At 43.6% G+C, this 21,770-nt stretch overlaps 1 protein-coding gene across 1 annotated transcript in view; it reads left to right on the plus strand.

The window, feature by feature from the left end:
• Nucleotides 1-1,343: 1,343 nt before the first annotated feature.
• The window catches only part of A2M (alpha-2-macroglobulin), a 29,606-nt gene continuing 9,179 nt past the window's right edge, over nucleotides 1,344-21,770 (plus strand). The window contains exons 1-23 of the mRNA XM_062487435.1: nucleotides 1,344-1,429; nucleotides 3,075-3,258; nucleotides 4,300-4,459; nucleotides 5,358-5,410; nucleotides 5,906-5,926; nucleotides 6,279-6,447; nucleotides 7,679-7,763; nucleotides 8,521-8,644; nucleotides 10,106-10,220; nucleotides 10,459-10,568; nucleotides 11,068-11,226; nucleotides 12,608-12,835; nucleotides 13,160-13,223; nucleotides 13,675-13,817; nucleotides 14,485-14,634; nucleotides 15,330-15,500; nucleotides 16,129-16,279; nucleotides 17,967-18,075; nucleotides 18,392-18,620; nucleotides 18,889-19,015; nucleotides 19,649-19,770; nucleotides 21,037-21,088; nucleotides 21,594-21,677. Coding sequence (XP_062343419.1) covers nucleotides 1,344-1,429; nucleotides 3,075-3,258; nucleotides 4,300-4,459; nucleotides 5,358-5,410; nucleotides 5,906-5,926; nucleotides 6,279-6,447; nucleotides 7,679-7,763; nucleotides 8,521-8,644; nucleotides 10,106-10,220; nucleotides 10,459-10,568; nucleotides 11,068-11,226; nucleotides 12,608-12,835; nucleotides 13,160-13,223; nucleotides 13,675-13,817; nucleotides 14,485-14,634; nucleotides 15,330-15,500; nucleotides 16,129-16,279; nucleotides 17,967-18,075; nucleotides 18,392-18,620; nucleotides 18,889-19,015; nucleotides 19,649-19,770; nucleotides 21,037-21,088; nucleotides 21,594-21,677 — 2,896 coding nt within the window. The remainder of the gene's footprint in view (nucleotides 1,430-3,074; nucleotides 3,259-4,299; nucleotides 4,460-5,357; nucleotides 5,411-5,905; nucleotides 5,927-6,278; nucleotides 6,448-7,678; nucleotides 7,764-8,520; nucleotides 8,645-10,105; nucleotides 10,221-10,458; nucleotides 10,569-11,067; nucleotides 11,227-12,607; nucleotides 12,836-13,159; nucleotides 13,224-13,674; nucleotides 13,818-14,484; nucleotides 14,635-15,329; nucleotides 15,501-16,128; nucleotides 16,280-17,966; nucleotides 18,076-18,391; nucleotides 18,621-18,888; nucleotides 19,016-19,648; nucleotides 19,771-21,036; nucleotides 21,089-21,593; nucleotides 21,678-21,770) is intronic.

Raw genomic sequence — 21,770 nt, forward strand, 5'->3', positions numbered from 1 at the left:
TCAGATGCAGGAGGAAGAGCACAAATCTAGACTTTTGTGCAGTCCCCAAGGAAATTGCACATGCACTACTATCCTGTTTTTTCCTATGCAGGTCACTGCAGGGCAGAATGAGGTCTGTAATGAAGATTTGTTATTGCACTGCGCTTGGATTTCTTAACTCCAGAGTTGCTGAGCTTACCAAAGTTTTGATGATTATAGTAGGAGAAGGGTAGGACAGGCTGAAACTCATTTTATCCTGCACACTTTTTAATCTGAAAATTAGGCTTTAACATAGATCTCCATTCTCTGGAGTTTGCATTAGAACTATAAGTAAGACAGATATTCTACTGTCACTTGCAAGGGTAATAATTACCAGAGCTATTGATCCTCCTGCTGCAGGCCAAGTAGAGACAAGTGGTCTAAAAACCCCATTTCCCTCTGTGGTACAACATTGCCCATCACAGTGCATGACATGAATTTGCACTTAATTAAACCAGGATGTCTCCATCAAACAGCAATGATTTGATCTAGATGTACCAATAACTTGACCTGGAACAAGAACCAGTAGAAGGAAAGTCAGACCCAAGCCACATACGTTCTGCTGTGTGTGGGCAGCTGGTTAATGTGTTACATGCCGTTAATGGGTTGAACTTTTGGCAGCTTCCCGTCATGTCACTGTCCCTGTTTCTGTCGGGGTGAAGGCCAGATCATTTTAGATTACTTGACTTTCCAGGCACTTTCAGGCCTCTTTTCCCGGCATTAACTTTGATGGGATCAAGAACAGAGAGCAAAAGGGAACAGCGTGGGTGGAGAGGGAAGGTTTTTTTAGTTTATATTCCCTGTTTTCACGACCGGTTAATGGGAGTTACACATATCCATGCTTGTTTCCCAAATCCTGGCTCAATCTCCTGTTCCCAGTTTGAAGGAAATCAAACAGCTCCTGCTATACCAGCAATCTCCATGAGCCGTGCAATGTCCAGCTCCATACAGAGAGCCCTGCCAGAAATGGAGGCCTCCCCCTCATGCTCTGCTGTTAGCCCTTCTTAGCTACAGCCTTTCCTCTTCCATTGCCTCTGTCCTGCCCCAGAAGAGACACAGCTCCGGCCTGCCGGGAACCCTCCCCTCCCTCTCTCCCCCAGCACTGGCCTTCTGCCCAGACTTGGAGCTGCTAGTTCCAGCTCCTCCTTGCTGCCTCTCCCTGTTTCCGGGTGGGCCCTGGCCCCCAGCCCTTATCTCCTCCAGCCCCTGGGCTGTTTGCAGAGGAGGGTATAAAGGGGTTGACTGGAAGAGCAGAGGGAGAGTAAAAGCAGCACTGGACCACACCACTGAGTGTCTGCTTGACTCACCGCATCCTGCTGTGTACCATGGGGAAGAACGGGCTGCTTATCAAATCAAGCATCTTCCTCCTCCTCTTCTTCCTTCCGGGAGACACCTCACCCATCACAGAGCCGTAAGCTATGCTGGGGGGTCTCTGGGCAGGCAGGACACCTTGGCTGTATTCCTGTGTCTATTTCTTTGTCCCTTGTCTTCTATCTAACTTCTTTTATCCAGGAATAAAGACACCAGGGCTGGGTAGAATGCCTTCTACAAACAGGAACTCTAGTGCTTGAGGGAGATGCAAAACAAGCTGTGAAACTGAGATATCAGTAAAACTTCAGGGGATTGACAGGATTTCAACAGAATTTTATGCACAAAATTAGTTCTTTTAAAAGACAACTTTTCATAAATATTTGTGCAATGAGGTCTTCTTAAGAGACAAACTGTTTTGAAAGGACAATGAAAGGTTTAATTTTCGGTTGACTGTCCTACTTCCAGATTGAAATGCCTAGGAGTTGGAAGTGGATTTTTAAGATGATAATGAGAAGAAAAAGAACAAATAGCTCATCCGGCATGCTTGGAAATGGCTTTGTTTTTTAATTCACATTTTTTAGCTTAGCCAAAGGAATGAAAATTCCCTTCTTATCCAGGGTAATGTGACACTGTCCAGGTCTATGAGAGTATATTTTCATGTCTCCCTTCTTCTCCTTCTTTTGCCCTGTTTGTATGCGAAGGGCATTTGTGTTTTGTGCATGTGTGCATGTGTGGTAGGAGCAACACATGAAGGGTCCTGACATCCCAAAGACTTTCTCCTTTGGCTTTTTTGGCAATGTCTCTTCCTCCCCTGCAAAACACGGGGCACCTCACCCATGACAGAGCTGCATGGGGTGCAGGGGAATTTCTGAGCAAGACTGTGCTGTAGTGCTTTCATCAAATGTAGGGGAAACAGACAATGGGATCTGAGCGCCCAGAGCTTGATCCCTGCAGACCAGCTAATGGGCAAAATGGTGCCAGAGCCTCTGCTGCTGCTAAAGGGAATGCCTTGCCTCACTGCTGCAATACTGAGGGCTCTTCTCCAATCTGCTCGCTGCTTGGAATATGCCCACTGGAGGCCAGTCCTCATCCACAAAAATGGGAGCACGGTTAGCATTAGGTGGATCAGACTTGATTCCCAGATGCAGTGCTGGGCACTGGGACACCACCAGCAAATTGCCATGCTGGGGAAGAAGGAGGCTGTGCAAGGCTGAGCAGGGATCCCCTGTTGAGCTCAGACAGCAGGGCATGCCTCCCTGAAATTTGTTTGTGTTTTTGTTAAGATCTGGCACCACACTGTGGCAGTTTTGAATCTCTGTGAGGAGTGAGAGATGCTACAGATGCTTTGTAGTGTGTAGTCAATGAAATTTATTCACTGGGTACTGGCACTTGTGTGGCTCCTGAATGCTACTAACAGTGTCTAGCAAAGGTGGCAATTGAGTTCCCACCCGCCTTTTTTCAGTATCCCGGGAAGAATTGCTGCTGTTGTGCCAGAACCTAGAAAAACATATCCTTTCCAGATGTTTGTGTGGAGGATTTCCTCTGGTATTTTACATTTGAGACCAGCCTCTCTGCTTTCTCCTGCTGCTACAGATGTGCTGGAAATCTTGTTACACTCTTAGAAAATGCACCCTTCTCCCTGTATGGCAAAAGCTGTAGTCATCAGATTGATTTGTTTGTTCTTTATACACAGCTCCTGTTACCTGCTCATGCTTTTCTGACCTATCATTCTCCCTTGTTCCTAGGCAGTACCTGGTGCTGGTGCCCTTTCTGATACACACGGATTCTCAAGAGAAACTCTGCGTTCAGCTGACCCACCTGAACGAGTCTGTGACACTGAGTGCCACCCTCGAGTACCTTGGGGAGAACAGGAGCTTGATTGATGACGTGGTGTCAGAGAAAGATGTGTTCACCTGCATCCCTTTCTCTGTGAGTATCCCATCCTTGTGGGATGATCCTTTGTGCCAGGTGTAAAATGTAAAGGCACTGAGAGGTAACAACCAGAGTAACACTATGTAGATATTCACTTACCTCTTGGCTAAAGGTATCTTCGTGTCCATCCTCAACACCCTCTTACTGCTGAGATCTCCTTAATATGCTAAATGACTGTGAGACACTGAATCCTAGAAAGCCACCCCCTTTCTAGGACAGAAGAAAGTGGGTTTAGTATATTGACACTCCTGATGGCTGTTTGGTGAAAATGGCTTTGCACATCATCCTTCAACATCCTCAATTTGTCACTTGAGTGCCTTCAAATTATGGTAGAGCTTTTTAACCTCAGGTACTTTTCACCTGGTGTATACTGAGTTAATGTAAGAACATAGAGCTGTGATTGCCTGTATCTGAAAAAAAAACCCAGAAAAGCAGGAAATTTATCATTTAATGTAATTGAAAGTCCCAGAGACTATAACGAGTTGTAAGCAACTAGGAAACCTGATCATTTAGCTCAGAGCCTAGACTATGTCTTTGGCCTAAAGAGTGAGGAATTGGTCTTCAGGACACTGAAAAGGTTGGCATTTTGTTGGTTTGTCAGATGTAGGCTGAAGATTGACTTGGTCACTTGTGAAAGAGAGGTATAGATGTCTGGTATGTCTGGTTTGGAAAAGGAGATGTTCTGCAAGGACTAGGGACATAACCTGAAAGAGAAGACAGACTATTCCACTCTGCTTGTGAATGTCAAAAGGAAAAGGCTGGAAAGGTTTGGTCAGGGCAGTAAGAATTTTTAAAAACTGGGTGCTAGAGCTAGGAATTCCTTTGCTGCTCAGTACTTGCGCAATCACTGCCACAGCAGGAGGAATGGGTAGGAATATGGGACAAATAAAAATCAATGCCTTGTTCCTGATTATCGTTCCTCTCACCTCAGTGTTGAGTCCCTCCTGATTACATTAGATCTCTTATTTCATGAAGGCTAATTTAGATCAGGAAGCCTTTAAAGGTGGTCTGTTACATAGTTTCCTTCTTACTTTCCAGCTTCCAAAATCAAGATTCTGGTTACCAGCCATGTTTCTCAGTGTGACGGTGAGGGGGGCCACGCTGCAGTTCAGCAGCCGCAAGTTCGTGGCGGTCCAGAACTCCGAGAGCTTGGTCTTCATCCAGACAGACAAACCCATCTACAAGCCCGGACAGACAGGTACCAGGAAGAGGTTGGAGATTTGCATTTGAAACAGACATTTGTACTAAAACTGTTGGGTCATGCTGGCCAGATACTGGTTGCTTTCAGTGGGGGTCAGAACTGCCACCTCATGGCTGAGACTTATGTTTTATTGCTCCATACAGGGAAAATTTGGGGAATCTTAAGGTGCATGCACATATCTGGGGCACCTTCATACTCTCCCTCTCTCACTGTGGGCTCTGTTGTTGTGATCAATGCAATTAGGAGGTCTGTATTAAAATCAGAGGGAGACTGAATGTTTATCTTATAGAGAAGAGGGCCAAAACTCAGACAAAGTCATGAAATAGCTTCCAAAGCAGCAGCTGATTCTGCTCAATGAAGACAGAAGGAATTATGTAAGCTATTTATTTCTTCTGGGCCAGTGATCTCCTAAATTTGGCCTGGATAAAAACAAATGTCCTAAAAGAGGTACTGAATTCTCCCTCCATCCAAAGCCAACACAAACTCGCAGCCAAGTGCTGAAGTAATTTGCTTGCATTCATCTTTCCTAGGAAGTCAGTTTAGTTATAATAAAATTATAATTAATTATATGAATATATATATATGAATTCTGGTATAAAATTCTGGTATAAAAATGCCCCATTGCAAAGTAGACAAAGGCAACTTAACTTTAGTCCAAATTAATGAGATTCTGATGCCTGTGATCAGTAAGATATTCTGTCATGGATTTGCCCTTAACATCCTCTTATTCATGTACCCATAGTAGATGGTTAATCTTATAGCATGACCTAGCATTCTAGTAAATGGAATTTCTTTAGAAGAGAACAGCCCTGTTGTCTGTTATGCTATTTCTTTTTGCAACTGATTTTTCTGGTTATGGATTGCACTGTGGAACCTCACTGTCTTTCTTCATCAGTCCTGTTCAGAATTGTTTCTCTGGATGAAGAGTTCCGACCTGTGAATGAAATGGTAAGCATGATACTTGTTTTTCAACTTATTGAACCTTAAGTCCAATGTGGGTAAAGGGAGGAAAAATAGTTTCTGTTGGGGAGACCTCTCAGTACACCGAGTAAACTGAAAATTCTGGGTCACCTCAGATCTTTTTAACAGGATCTGTTGTCAAATTTCTGCACAAGGCTGCCTTCTGCATTCTTGGAAAGATTTGACAAACTGCAAATGGACAGTGCTGGTATAAACAGTGAGAAATCTGCCATTACCAAAGGGTGCACCTGTTCCTATTAACACTGCAGATCATCCCGAGTTAGTAATTAGTAATTTTGGCTGTCTTTTGTGCCTGAGACAAAGGATTTTCCCCCTCTTCTCACACCCAAAGTGTTCTGACGATCCATACCAGAAACCTTTTTCCTTACCCCATTGGATGATTATCTTTTACCCTGAAATGTTGTCATAGCCCTAGTCATTTGACTCTGTCTAAATATTCTGCTTCCTTTCTTGTTTTTCTAGATTCCACTGGTGTATATTGAGGTATGTACAAACATTTAATTCACATACACATCTATTCAGATCTATCAATCTAGGCATAATAAACAGTTGCCTCAAGATGATTCTTGTTTATTTTCTGTATTAAGTTGGTCCATTGCATTAATTCAACTATACAGAATTCTAACTCTTATGGTGGCTACCATGTACCTGGGCCTGGGTTACAGCCCCTCTGTCATCCTGATGTGTTGTTCCCCCAAAACTCTGCTAGTGCCCTCCAGTCCTGGCCTGCAGCCTCCTGAAACACAGGGGCCGTCCCTCCCTTCACTGTTTTTGCTTGACCTCATTGCAGACTGCCATTGTTCTCACAATCTCCTTGTGATCACATTATCTGTAGGACCCAAAGAAAAATCGTCTGTACCAGTGGACAAACGTAGAGTTAGAGCTGGGATTTATACAGCTGTTCTTCAACCTCACCTCTGAACCTATGCAAGGGACCTACACAGTGGTGGCACAGAAGGCCTCTGGGAAGACAGTTCAGCACTCTTTCTCTGTGGAGGAGTACGGTAACTGTCACTGCAATTTCAAGTACCTAACAGCTAGTCTCACAGGACATAAAATCTGAATTGAACAGTGTAGCAGATCTGTCCATGTCCAGCATCACTGGAAATTTGTTTCTGTGTCTTTCATCTCCCAAGAATCATCTCTTTAGGAGGAGAAGATTGAAGGAGTTGAGTGACCTATCTCCACTCCTCCCTAAGCCCCAGACCATGGAGTGCAGCTCTTCAGAATGCCGCCCTCAGTGAGGCTCCTATAAGGAGGAGCAAAGTGCTTGGATCAGTCTATGCTGACAGCCACAAGCCTTTCCTCCTTTCAGAGGTGCTTTTAGGCCACAGCCTCATCTGCAGTTGGCTACATATCTGTCAAATGTCACCAAATGTCACGCCATAAGTCTGGGTCTAGGCTGGGGCTAAGTAGGCTGTAAATTAATGTCTTGCCTTTTCTGCCCCACAAGCTAACCCTGTAGCTTGTGTGATTCCATAGTGCCTTAACCTCCCTTTGCTGCTCTCATCTCTGTGCCAGTTCCATCTGCTTGGCTTGAAAAATGGTATCCCAGTACACACCAGCACATAATCACAACCAGCATATCTTCCCACCCCAGCAAGCCAGCTGCAGCCCTTGTTGCATGGTCTGATATGACCTGGCTCATGCAGAAGAGATGTGTCCTGGCGGATGAGACTTGAAGTGCTTTGACCTCAGCTTGCACAGTTGCAAGACCACGCTCTGTCCTGTGCCCTGAATCCCCTCCTAGTTCTCCCAAGACTCTCACCATCCGCTTCGCCTTCTGTAACTGGGTGTGGATGGGATGTCACCCTGTGCTGTATCACTGGGGAAGCCAGAGTGTCTTCCTGTTTTGAACATTGATAAGATCTACATACTTTGAAAATGCAGAGACCAGGCTGCAGTCTGTATGTTTTGTGGGAAACCTGTACTGATTTATTTCTCTGTTTTACTGTATCCTACTGCTGTGGGACTGATAGCCCATGTGTTACCTAGGAAGGTGCTGTATTTTAATAGCTGGTGTAATAATCTTGTCTTCTTACCTGGCACAATGCTTGGCTGAGGGGTTTTCAATTACTTCAGTGGATTGTGCAGGTGACAGAAGCCTCTAAAATCTGACAGTTTAGATGTAAAAGGTTTTTAGGTAATTTGTAAGAACAGCCTCTGAGCACCTTCATGTGTCATTCTGATGTTATTCCCTACCACATAGACTGTTTTCCTTTGGTTCTGCTGCAGTGCTGCCAAAATTCGAAGTGACAGTGAAAATGCCTAAGATGATCAGCATTCTTGATGAGGAGCTGAAGGTCACAGTTTGTGGGCTGTGAGTGTCATTCTTTCAAGTTCTTCTTGGTTTCAGTGTTTTCCTGAGCTGCTGATCAAAGTTTAGTTGGGAGGCTGAGAGATGAGACTTTATTATATTTCTCAATCCTTTTAGGGTCCCAGGACTAAGCAGACTATATCTACTGTTAGACAAAAGGCAACAGTTACTGTTTGATACACTTTGTATGTAACATATAGAAACATATTTTTGATGTGTTCTTTTGTGAGAGTGTTTCTTGCATATTTTTTGAGTCATTGAGAATTTCACACCAGCTACAGTGCTAGGAGTGAGGTCTTTAGTTCAGTTTACCCAGGGATGGTGTTTTAACTGTATCTCCTGCTTGTTGTTGTGGAGAGGAAACCCTAAGAGATACAGCTGCCCTCTTTCCTTTTGGCCACCTCACTGGATTCTGCCTTGCAGTGTTCCATAGATCCTGTAGGGAGAGCCATGGCCTGGGTTGAAGAGCGAGAGTAAAGACCCAGTGTTTATACATACATAAACCAGTTCTTTCACAACTGGGTGGTTGGGTAGATGCTTGCAACATGTTCTCCAGGATGAGCGGGACTCTCAACAAAATCGGCATAATCATATGGTACCAGATACCTTTCTGCTTTATATTTCCCATGATGACCATATGTATCCTGCAGGCAGCTCTAGGGAAGAAAGCTGGCGTCAGTGGGGATGAGCCTGTAATTTTTCTACATTCTTCTTACATTCCCAATGTCTCTGTTTTCCTTTCAATCCTCCCTGATTGTAGATACACATTTGGGAAACCTGTTCCTGGTCTCGTGAGCTTCCGTGTCTGCCGGGAGTATGAACATGCAGCTGCATCTTGCTATGGTGAAGAGGCTAGAGCAGTCTGTGAGGAGTTCTCTGGACAGGTGAGTCAGGGTTACTCTGGTGGGTAGAGTGTTTGGAGAAAGCGTTATTGAACATGCCTTGTAGCCACAGACTGGCTCTGAGTATGTACAAACATAGTGTTAACGTGTGGTGAGACACTGGCACAGGTTGGATGTGGATGCCCCATCCCTGGAAGTCTTCAAGGCTAGGCTGGATGGGGTTTTGAGCAACCTGATCTGTTGGAAGATGGCCCTTCCTATGGCAGGGGAATCGGAACTTAGATGGCCTTTAAGCCCCATTCCAACCAAAACCATCCTGTGATTCTATGATTCTGTGAAAATCCATGTATTTTAAGGAAGACTGGAGGATGAGAGAAGATTGGGTGCAAGATGAAATGTGAAAGGTAAAATTACGGGGGAAGGTTCTGAGCAGTAAGAGCAATGTGGGTAAAGGCCAGAACTTGATGGAGAATTAAGAAATGAAAGAAATAACCGAAAGGTCAGATGGAGTGTAGAGACCATAAGAGCAAAGTGAGATAGAAAAGCCATGAGCAATGAGAACAGAGTTGGATCTGGTTTACACTGGAGACAGTGTATGGGGACAGAAGCTGGTATTAGAGGAAGGAAAGGAGCAGAAACCTGGAGAGAGGCTGATGCATTTTGAACAAGAAGGGAAGAAATAAGGGTTTTGCAGCAGTGGCTAAGACAGATAGAAAGACCCCCCACTTCTTTCAGCTTTTAACTGGCAAGTGCAAAGCTGAAAGGTGTTTGGAGCACAGATAGGTGCAACAATACTGTGTTAATTGACAGAAGTTGGAGTAATAGCAATTGTGGAAATAAGCCAGGAGAAGAAAGCATATAGAAGATATTCTTCTTGTCCCCTGGGCTCTGCTACAGTGTGAGCCACATGAGTCCACAGCTACCTCTGCTACTACTGTTGTTACCAATGTCAAAAGAAAATAGAAATACTCTTCCAGTCTGTTCCAGGCATCTCTTCTGTGGAGACTTGCCTTGTACACGAATTTGCTGAAGAGAGGTGGCAAGCTTTGGAAATACTTTTCCAGCTGTCATCCACTTTCTATAAATACACAGGCTTTGGTTTATGTATTACTCATATGGCTTGCACATTTTAAGTAAGCAGCTTTATTTTCTAACAAGCCTGATGCCTGACAGAATTTTCTTATGTGGCATACGTTGACTAATTCCCTATGTACTCGTACCAAGTGTTGGCAGCTTCAAACTTCACAAACATACACAAAAATACACAAAAATTGTCTAGTTTGCAAACTTTTTTGCTCTAATGTTGCTCTAAGGACCTCAATATGCTTTTTGCTAAGTAATTTATGTATTTTTCCAGTTTTGATAAAAACAACAGAGGTAGATTATCTGTGAAGTTATGGGCTACTCTTTCAGTTCAGAGCAACACACAGTGACAGGTTCATTAAGTTGAATAAGCATTGTATAAATGAGAATATAATGGTCTTGTTTGTTTTCCTCCAACAGACAGACATCTATGGCTGCATTTCTGAAGTGGTAAAGACCAAACTATTCCAGCTCAAGAGACGTGGGTATAAGAACAAGCTCAATGTGGAGGCTAAAATTAAAGAGGAGGATACAGGTATGGATCATCTGGATGAAAGAGCCATGTAATGGGTCCAGGAGAGGGCAACAGAGGGGCTTGTCCAGAAGGATCGAGGGATAAAAGCAGACTCTTGCCCTTCTGGAATCTTAGAGTTTTCCTGCTTCTAGTCCAGGACCATCAAGAAAAGAGTTTGTCCAGCAAAGGAGGGTTGGCTAGAGTAAAAGGAATTCTGGTCAAGCAGAGGCAAATTAGTTCTTCATGCTTCTTTCTGCAGGAGTGGAGTTGACTGGAACAAGCTTCTCTGAGATCACAACCACCATTAGCAGGGTCACATTTGCACTTTCAGATACTTACTACAAGCGAGGAGTCCCCTTCTTTGGGCAGGTAGGGAAACCATGAGAATGGAAGGCCATGAGTGCCAAGCAATGATGCTACTGAACCTTTGGGTCAGATGTATGCCCCAACTCTGCAAGGATGCTGGACCTCAGTGCTGCTAATCCCTGTAAGTCTGCTTTCCTCTGAAGGCTCTCAAACTGGGGAACAGCAGCTGACAGCACAGCCCTCATTTCATCCTTAATGCTTCTGCCTCTCCAGTCTATGAAAATTCTACTTCTACAGTCACCTGTTTAATTGGAGGCCTCAGGTGTGTGAGTGCATGTCATTCTCCACATCCACTCCTCTGACCCGGAGCCAGATATAAGAAAGAGGCAGAGAAAAATTATTCAGAAAGTTTGCAGCTGTCTCTGAAAGTGATATATGTAAAGTGCTGTTGAGGCTTCTTTGTCTGACATGGGATCAATGTCTTTACCTTGGTGTTCTACCAGTCCTGTTCAGGTGGCAGCCATCCCTCTCCTTCTAAACTGTACTGGGTTTGCTCCTCCAGGTGAAACTAGTGGATGGGTCTAATGCTCCAATTGCCAATGAAATTGTGAGAATTTCTCTTCAAGGAGGACAGGAACAAAACTATACAACAAATGAAGAGGGCATGGCAGAGTTTTCCCTAAACACTTCCTCATTGGCCCTTGAAAATGTTGGAATTAGGGTAAGTCCTTTGGGCAGAGAAGGCAATGAAGTCCCCCACAGGGGTGGAGGGGAAGCTCTAAAGTTTCTACTATATATGCAAAACTAGTCAGATTATTGTTCCTTGTTTGTGTGAACCTTGACACCAGTTTGGTGGAAACAGTCATACAGCAGACTGAGGTTCCAGGTCACAATTGCACTTATCTTGTAAATATTTCTGCTTGGCAAATGCAATAGAAGGTTAGAAGGAACATCAAGAGACCATAATACTCCATTGTGCTCCAAGGGATCACCAGCCCTACCTAGTCAAGGGTGGGTCTATCTCCCATCTGCACATCTTGGAGTTTAATTTAGCTTTTCAAGTTTCTAAGTACAGCTCTGGGTTTGTTTGTTTTTTTTCTTTTTAGTGGGAGGGGGGTTGGGTTTTTGGTTTTTTTTGTTTGTCCATTTGTTTTTGCTTTGGTTTGATTTGTTGTGGAATTTGTCTGGGACAAACAGGTGCTGCTGAGCATCTTTTTGTTAGTGGGAAATGGAAGTTGTTGTGTAATATGCATATTTGGTAATATTGCATCTTGGAGTAGGGGAGAATATTTATGTCTAGAATTATATTTGCTCTTCTCCCTACAATTCCCTTGTCACAGACTAAAACCATTAAAAAATTTCCAGAAGTTACTACTGGACACTTTAAATTTTCAAATTTTTGCAGTATAAAGAAAAGGCGAGAATTTCCAAGTATAATGAGAAAAATAATGGAAAAAGGGTGCATGAGGCACATCAAATGCTGAAATAGTGCTCTTCTAAATGTGAAATATCTTCCCCTTGCTCTCATTTTTAATAGGACCTGGACTCTCTCAGCTCCTAAGCTTCTATTCAGTTTAGGTTTTGAATTATTAGTTGGAGATTGTCCTCTTTTTCTGTAGCATCTGTAGCTTGTTCTTGGCACTGGTAATACCTGAACTGAACAGCACTATCCCTTCTTCACTGCTGATGATAAAGAAAGAAATGAAAATTGGCTTTTTTTCCTTTTAGACTAATCAGAATATTGGAGAGGGCAAGGCATTAGTGTAAAAGACCCTTAAAGTGACACTGTTAGTAAACAAAAATCTGATAAGATTCAGCTTGTTTGGCACAAACTCTAGCTTCTTTGGGAGTGAGATCATTCCCAATGATTTGCTAAAGATACCATGATCCTATCTTGCACTTTCCAAACTCATGTGTTGGGATTTTTGGGTTTTTTTGGGGGTTTGTTTTGTTTTTGTTTTGTTATTATTTATTTTGTAGATTTCCTTGTTACTTCAGTACAAAAATAAAATACTAAAGCCTTAATATTAGGCCATGAATTTTTGTCTTCAGTTTGGCCACCTGTATTTGAGGATCTATGTGTGTATTTTCTCCTTTTCCAGGCAGTTCACAAAACAAACACCTACTGCTATGAACGTTCCTGGGTTGTTCCATATTATGGAGAAAGTTATCTCCAGCTAAAGCGCTTTTACTCTCCCAGTAATAGCTTCCTCAAAATTGAGCCCAAGTCCAAGCCACTAAGCTGTGGCTCCCCCACAGAGATCCGGGTGCATTATATCCTTACTCCAGAGGCTGTAGGAGAGCAGAAGAAAATCACCTTTTACTATCTGGTAAGTTTGCACTTGCCACACAGTGAGGTTGTCACTGCCAGTTATAAGTTCTACTATTAGAAATGTAAGCTGTGGTTTGTGGCAGCAGTCTTTAAATACTTTATTGTCATCCTTCATATGTTCTTTAGAAACAAAAAGGAGAGTCTGAGCTGGGAGTAAAAAAGTAAGGATGTCCCTGTGCCCTCAGGGTGAGCATAGGGATTCTGAGAGGCAGAGAGGTGGGTGTGGGCAGTAGACATACAGCTCAGTTGCTCTCCTTGCAGGGTCCCTCACTTTCAGGTTTGGCTAATGCAAGACCACAACAAAATTTCTCCTCCCATTCAGGTGATGGCCAAGGGAAACATTAAGCAAGGAGACACTCACATTCTGGATTTGGACCAGGAAAGTGGTGAGTTCCTCTCCCCCACCAAATTGTCACTCTTATGGGGGGCTAGGCAACTTCCATGTAAATGCAGGGATCAACATCTGCATATCCTCTAAGATCTGGGAAGAGTTTGGCCTTTGTTTTCTCTGCCTTTAGGCTTTTCACAGTTTTGGTCTAATCCCCTGTGCCACTATCTTTCTCCTGACTGCATTTTCTGGGGCTCCAGTGCTTCTCAGAGATATATCTGATAGTCTGTTTTTAGAAGCTGAAGCAAAATTTAGCATACTTATGCACTGGAAAAAAACCTTTTCAGTCAGACAGGGAGGCTTACACATCTCTGTGAGCACCAGTTCATCCCACTTGGATGCCTGGAATTTCATAATGGCTAGGATAAAGTTCAGCATAAAGTCAAACCTGGCTACTCCAAGACAGAGTTTTTTGCACCTTAACTTTTTGCCATTGTTTTGTTTGCTAGACAATGGTGTCTTCTCACTACAGCTGTCTGTACAAGCCGATATTGCTCCAGTGGCCCAAGTGCTTGTCTACACCACAGTCCCCAGTGGGGAGGTGATTGCTGATTCAGCCAAGTTCAACACAGAATTATGTTTCAACAATAAGGTAAATGTCCACTTCCTGAGGGAGCAGTCACCAGACTGCAGTGTGTTCAAACTCACTTATTTAGATTTAGCCTGGTTAAGGTAATTTATTTAGATACACCAACACTGGACAAGCAGCATATCAGTTGTTGTAGGCAGCTTCACTTCTTACTGGTTTGTGCTAACCTGGAGGAGATCAACTGCTGGGAAAAAAGTGCTAGCAGGGGCTACACTGATAAAACCCCCTTTAGCAATTGATAAAAGCTGCTGATCCTGCAGATGGTCCTGACTAAGAAAAAGAGAAAAAGAGCAAGGTCTTTGCAAGCTGGTTTTCTCTCCACTTACAGTTTCTGGGTGCAGTACAGTGACTGGTCCTAGTTCAAGGACATGCTCCACTGTGTGATCACATCTAGCTCCTGTGTGGGATTGCCTCATCACATTCACAATGACCACAAAACCCAAAACCACCTTAAAAATTTTATGAGCAATTGTGATACTTATAGTTGCCAAGGACTTTTGGTGCTGATTCCCCTGGGACTGCTAGAAGAGAACAGTATCCCAGAGGAAGTGTAGAGGGGAGTGTGCATGCATATGGGGACCTTGCAATGTTAGAAATGAATGCACTCAACTTGAAGAAAAAGTCTTGTGAGAGTAGGGTGTCTGTGACATAGCTTTTCCTGTGGTTACAGGTGGGCTTAAGCTTCTCCCCTTCAGAAGGTCTGCCCTCCTCAGATGCTCACTTGCAGTTCCAAGCCTCCCCAAACTCCCTCTGTGCTGTGCGTGCTGTGGACAAGAGTGTTCTCCTCATGAAGCCAGAAGCTGACCTGTCACCCACCTCTGTAAGTTCTTGGTCTATGGAACAAGTCGGAGCCTGGTCAGAGGAAGAGCAGCCAGTGCTGGAGTGGAAACAGGGAACAGTCCCTCTTGTCAGAGCTGACACAGGGAAGCTCCTCTGTGCTGCTTATCATCTTCCTCCAGTGGGCAAAAAGATGAGAACTGGGCAGCAGTCGTTTCTTAGGGGTTTTGTGTGATTTTAGGGATGGCAATTAGAAAGCCCTTTTAAGGGGCCTACTTGTCTTGGCCAGACCCAAATGCTGTTGTGTGTTTGATGATAATTTTTCAGTTATTCTTCTTATGCATGGATTAATTTTCTTGGGGTAGCAGCTGGAAGTGTCAAAGAATTTATTTGCCTTTTGCCAAGCAGAAAATGATGGTCCCTGAGTAGGGACAAAGTATTAGAGATGGTTTGGCCAATGTAACTACTTGATGTATGCAATATGATGTATGCAATTTTTTATTTGAGTCATAATAACCAGAGTAACATGCAGAGCATAAAAGAAGAGGCAGTATCTCCAAGTTTTGACCCCTTTTTTGATTCCCAAACACTATTTGCTTTCAGCACAGGAAGGACCATGGCAGTGTGGATATATGTGCTGGTGATGTGACTGTTAATGGTGCTTGCATCCAAGCCCCTCAGTTGTGTTTCATAACAATAGACACTAAAATGCCAAATACTCTCTCTCTTTCTGCCAAGGTGTATAAGTTACTTCCAGTGAAGGAATTCCATGGCTATGTCTATGGTCCAAATGTACACTTGGAGGAGCCCCTGTGGAATTGTATGACTGTGGAGCCAATAGTTCGGGATGGGATCACCTATGTTCCAGTAACGGGGGTGAATGAAGAGGACACTTACAGCATCCTAAAGGTATAACCTCCCTGGCCTGGTTAGGGAGTGGAGTGGGAGAAGGATTGAGAATGCTTAAGACTTCTGTGGCATCATGAAACTTAACAAGGGTTTGTGCATCTGAAGAATCTGACACTTCTTTTTATCCAGAGGCATATTCAGTGAGGGTCAGTGCCACTTGTCTTGCCATATATGCTTCACATTTGATGTAAAACAGATCATTGTCAAAATTTTCTTATAGGAAAAGGTTTGAGGTTGACTTGAAGTGAGGTCCTAATTGGAGGTAAATGATCCCATGCCATTATAGTTACCTCAAATAAATCAATATGTCCTTGAGCTGCATTGTAGCTACAGAGATTTAATTCCAGAGAGAAAACTGTGTATCTACTTCCTGGATAATCCTGATGCCTAGGCTGAAACTGGACTGGAACTTGTGTCCTAGAAAAAGAGGGGATATATCCTTTGGTCTCTCTGAGCCACCCAGGCACTCAGACCCAAGGATTGGGGGATCATCTCAAGGTCCAATCCACACACAGTAACAACTTCTCCATTTTGAGGCAGTAAAATGTCATTGTCATGTCTGCTGTGTAAATCTCAACAGGATTCAGTAATAATAATAAAAAAAAACCGTTTGGTTTTTCTCCCCTAGGGAATGGGTTTAAAGGTTTTCACAAATACCAACGTGAGGAAACCTTGGTTTTGCAGCCCTAGTAATCACATCTATCCTGCCCATACACCAGCTGCCTTTGGAGCACCTGAAACCATGGCTGCAACACCCATGAATGCAATGAGGACAAGCGGTAAAGAAACTCAGTTTTGTTATTGCTTCTGTTCTGAACAGAGATCCTGTTTGAAAATTGGGGTGAAAACTTAAACAGGAGCTGGGGTTGTGAATTGAAACCTTGGAAGCAGTGCCGAGCTGATAGGTTTACAGATTTCAGCTTCTGAATGGGTTGTGTAGGTCTACAGACAAGCTTTGGTAGCTCCATGTTAGAAATCAGCAGAACTAGACAGTGTTCAAACACTGGCAGAGCAGAGGATATTATCTTGCTGATAAATTCTCTGTTCATCAGGCTTTTACAGTAGACTTCTATTCCTAGATTAGTGCTTACAGAGTCTCCAATACCATTTCCGGGCTGTTCTTATTGACTTAGCCAGTCTTATGTATGGTCAAAACCATGAAGTGGGTGACAAATTTTTTAGTGATGAGTTGGTAGACTTTGGGAGCATAGCATGGTAAGACATAAATGGTAGAAGTCCAGTCTGAAATGAACCCATCCTATTATCCTATTTTTAAGGACTATCTCAACTGTTGTACTGTAACAGTCTGAGCACCAGAATTGACCCTATCATCCTTCAGTCTTACATTAAGGAAAATATTTTAAAAATTCTAAGTTATTCTAGCTGGATGGCTGATTCAGAGAATTTTCCTTTGGCACTAGAACCTGTGCTTTTGTATATGTTCAGTTTTAAAACAATTTCAGCTACTGACAGAAGTTGCTAAGATGCAGGATAGATGCCTTTTAATTATTTTAAACTGAAATAAGCAGAAGAAGACTGAAATACCACAGTACAAAAACACAATCAAGCTGCCTGCCTCTTTTGCCAGGAGCAATGTGATATAGCTCTGATAGCACCTTTCACCTGTCCCTGAGACCTTCTCAGGCTCTGGAGATGCCTGTTGCACAGTTAGTATGAATACTTCTTAGCTATTCAGTTGTTATCCAAATGCAGAAATTCATTTAGCCATAGTAAAGATGACAAAAAAAAGAACTTCCTTAAGAAATTCTCTTTTTTTTCTGCATGAATGCATTCCTCTTTCTATCTGTGACAGGCAAGCAAACCAAGTCCCACCCACCCCATCTTTGTTTTCCAGTTATTGAAAAGTAAAGTAAAGCAAAACGTTTAAACACATTTCATCCCAAACACAGAATATTTTATTTGGAATATATTTTGTACATGAAAACTTTGTTTTAGTCAAAATGGCTCTTTATACCCTTCCCGTATTCCAGCTGCATGTTTTTATTTTGAGCATTTTCAGCCTAGTTCTTGAGGAGGCCATAGCTTTGACAGGAAGTTGGTACTCTGAGTCGTAATGACCCTACAAAAAACACTTCAACTGAGGGATGTTCCATTGCTGGCTGGCCTGATTAGGATGGAGAAGAACATTGCATGAAGGCTGCCTGCATAGTAGGTCCTAAATAGGCTTTTGCTCTAAATCCTTTTTTTTTTTTTAAGCTTGTAAAGTGCTGGCTTCCAAACTTTGAGGTCTGCTGGTGACCAGCAGAAAATAATGGAAGGCTAGCTCTTCTTGCCAATAAGCCCTGGCCCTGAAACTCCACTGCTGTGGAAACTACCATTGCTCACTACAGCCACAAGCATCTGCTTCTGATTGACACTTTCTCAGACTGAAGCATGATACTGATGTAGGTTTTGCTTGTTTGAAATTATCAATAGTTGATTTCTTTTTCATCTCACCACATTCAGGCATTCTGGCAGATAGAGTTTCTGTGCAGTCAGGCACTCCTGAAGAGGTGACAGAGACAGTTCGAAAGTATTTCCCAGAAACCTGGATTTGGAGTTTAGTACCTATAAGGTGAGTACCTAGGGCTCGCTCATACCTTTTTAATAAAGCTGGGTTTATAAGGTGAAAACATGAATCCCATAGTGTTTGTCCTTCCTTGTTTGCAGAGACCATTTGGCAATCCTCTGAGATGAAATTACTTTCAGCCATAGTTAGGTTTGTCCAAAGAGTGGACTGAAACAAGATGTGGAGTAGTCCTACAGTAGCAAATGTACTGTGCCCCATCATTCACACAGCAAATACTGTTCTCTAGGCCACAAGGGGTACAGGTAGTCACCAAAATGTTGTAAAATTGATCCCTCTGTCCTTGCTGTCTGTCCTTCACCAGCTCCGAGGGAAAAGCTGATCTAGAAGTGACAATCCCTGACACCATCACTGAGTGGAAAGCCAATGCATTCTGCACTTCAGCAGACACAGGCTTTGGCCTGTCCCCGACAGCATCCCTCAGAGCCTTCCAGCCCTTCTTTGTCGAGCTCACCATGCCCTACTCTGTAGTGCGGGGGGAGTCCTTCACACTGAAAGCCACCGTTTTCAACTACCTGCCTGCCTGCATAAGGGTAAGAGAGGTTTAAATTATTCTCTCTAGCTGTGTGCCTTCTTTGCACCCCTTGCCTTTGCCTAGCCTTCTTACCTTATCTCTCAGTAGCCCTAGACCCTTTACCCCTGATACTTTATGTTATTTCTCCTGTATACTCTAAAAGCAGAACCCACAGCTCCAGTTTCCTGCTCCTTTGCTACTGAGCAAATAGCTATTACTATGGCTTCCTACCTCCCTGTCTCTCATAATCACCTTTTCTTAATTGCACCTCTCTCTACAACTGGCAGGTCAGTGTGGCTCTGGCTCCGTCTACTCATTTCCTGGCTACTGTGGTGGAAAAGGAGAAAGAATCTCATTGTCTCTGTGAGAATGTGAGGAAAACTGTGGCTTGGCTGGTGACTCCCAAATCTCTAGGTAAAGGTCTCAGGGTGCTGGAAAATGCAGGAAGGGCTTTGTGCTGTTCTCCCTGTTCAGTATTGCATATTAGAGCAAGACATTTTCCTGGGAAGCACTTCAGTTGAATGTGTCTGATCTGAGGGGCAAAGACTGATATTTTGGAGGCAAAGACTGGGGGATTCATAGGGTCCAGCTGTGTGTCTGGCATCACATGCAGTACCATCAAGCCTTATAGCCCTTGGACAGCATCTCCTGAGGCCAGACGTATTGCTGGCCAGCAGAGATATTCTGTTCCATTCCTGCCCGAGATTAGGCGTCTTCCCTGTGGGGTCTTCACACTTTTTTTCCCACTGTTGGTGTGGTAGCAGCTATGGTGTGCATGCAGGGCAGCACTGTGTTGAACAGCAGTGGGGCTAGTCACACTCAGCACTGTGGTATCCTAGGTTCTGTAAAAGAGTCCCCAAAATAGAGTCACCATTCAATAATAGCACAGCTCATGTAGAGAGCTTGGTTTTTATGGGAAAGAAGCAGGACCTGGCTCTGACAGAAATCTCCATCCACGAGCCTGCAAGTTGAAACTCCTGAAAGTAGCAGTGAATGTCATTTCCCTGGCTCTGCCTGGCAGGGCTGACTGACCCCTGTTTCCTCCAGGGCAGGTGGAGTTCTCAGTGACCACTGAGGCCCTAGGGAACCAGCAGCCCTGTGGGAACTACATTGTGGAGAGCCCTGAGAAAGGGCGGAAGGACACGGTCATCAGAGAGCTGCTGGTGGAGGTACGTGGGCTGTGGGAAGGGAGAACTGAGCTTTTCCTATGGGCCTTAGCTTACACAGTGATACAACTGGATGGGACGCTAGATAATCTCATCTAGCTCCCTTTCTTGTTAAAGTTTGGACCAGATGATCTTTTGAGATCCCTTCTAACCTTGTCTGGTCTATGATTTTATGGGATCACTGTGCAGCATGGCAATATGATGGTTGTACATCATCTTTGTACTTTTACAGGGCTACATAAAGACTTCAGCTTAATAATGTGTCATGTCTCCTGGTACAATCAACTTCCCCTGTCTTCTACTGTAACAGGACTCCTGCTGTAATCCATCCTTCCCTTTAGCTCCCATCTGTCACCTGCTATTTCAATACACTTTACAGCCTCACTCCTCCTTTTTACACACCCCCAGTAAATGTGCCAGTCAGCACATGCTGCTTCTCAGCTAATTGAGTGGCCAAGCAAACTGCCTCTTAAGCTGAGCGTTTTGCAATTATGGTTTGGTAACATAAGGCTGGCACCAGGATGAAAGTGAGGGATTCACAAGCACCTGTGGGAATTTGATGACTGTAGAAAAATCCCCTTAAAACTACACAAGAAAACATGTTGAAATTTTACAGCTTACCCATTTCCTGTGGCAGGAAATGTTACTTATGTGATGTGGAACACAAGGAAATCCTATGCGGCAGTATTGGATAGCCTTTACAGGAAATTGTTAATTTAGTATATACTGAGGGTGGTTATCTTGCAGTTAGGTTCTATGTTCTGAGCTTTCTTCTGTATCATAAAACTCCCTAATGTTTGCCCACCATGTGCTATCAGTATTGTCACCAGATACTACAGTGTACTGCATCCTCCCTTTCTATGGTTAACATGCACAGCTTTTTCCCCTAAAACATCTGCAGCATTACAATAAATAGCACTGCAGACTTCTCTTCAGCACAGCTCCCTGTAATGCTGCAACCCCTTTGTCACAAAGATGTTAAGTGTCTCTCACTGTGTGCAGGTCATCCATTTGATGGTCCTGCAGTGTTCTCCTCTCCTTTTCCTGTCTTTCCTCCACATATAACAACAGACACTTAGGATCACATTTCTTTTATTTGTCTAAATTATTTCAGAGCTCTGTATTGCAGGGAATGTTTGTGACCGCTTCCCCTTCTTCCATTCCCTCACTTTTCTTTTTACATATCTCTCTTCCCTTGTGAGGATTCCTGTCTATATTTCCTGTCTCAGTAATTTTTCACCTTTCTTGTTTTCTTTCATCCCATCCAAGCCTGAAGGAGTTGAGAAGGAAACAACCCAGAATTCTGTGCTCTGTGTGAAAGGTAAAGCCCACTCTTCACACACTCTCTATTTGTTCCTGTGTGGTTTGATGGGTGGGATATTGAAGGCCTGCTTCTATCATATTCCAGGTAGTCTGACATTTTTGGGAAGTCAAAACATGCCCCGTTGGTAGGGAGTTTGAAATGTAAGACAGAAGAAAGTCCTAAAGAAATGATCATCCTGCCTAAGCATCAGGGTATGAGCTAGGACGGATTTAGCATGGATATTTGCATCCCTGTTCTCTTTAGTTCTGGCAGTGGAGTTACAAGAGCTCTTGTTTTCCTGCACACTCAGGAGGAAGCTGTAGACACATGATCTGCAGTGCTTAGAAGTGGCTGAGAGTGGTTTCATGCAGAGACCGTGCTGCAGCTAGGGAAATATGAAGTAACTGAAATCAGGACATTTCTAATAGAAAGAGTTCCTATTGTTTCACTGAGACCCTCTCCCCTTCCATTAGCCATTTCTTCAAATTGCACTGAAGCTGTTTGGGTCTTGTTTCTTTCTCAGAAGTGCCTGTGAAAGAGGAGTTTTCCCTGTTGCTACCTGAAAATGTGGTACCAGACTCAGGCAGAGCATATTTCTCAGTGCTGGGTGAGTTAACAGCCTGACAGAAGAACCATGTGTTGGTTCTGACTCCTTGTATTGACTTCCTACCTCACAGCTTTTTCTCTTGTTTCTAGCACA

The sequence above is a fragment of the Cinclus cinclus genome, chromosome 2 (assembly GCF_963662255.1).
Source record: "Cinclus cinclus chromosome 2, bCinCin1.1, whole genome shotgun sequence".
In the NCBI taxonomy this organism is placed as follows: Eukaryota; Metazoa; Chordata; class Aves; order Passeriformes; family Cinclidae; genus Cinclus; species Cinclus cinclus.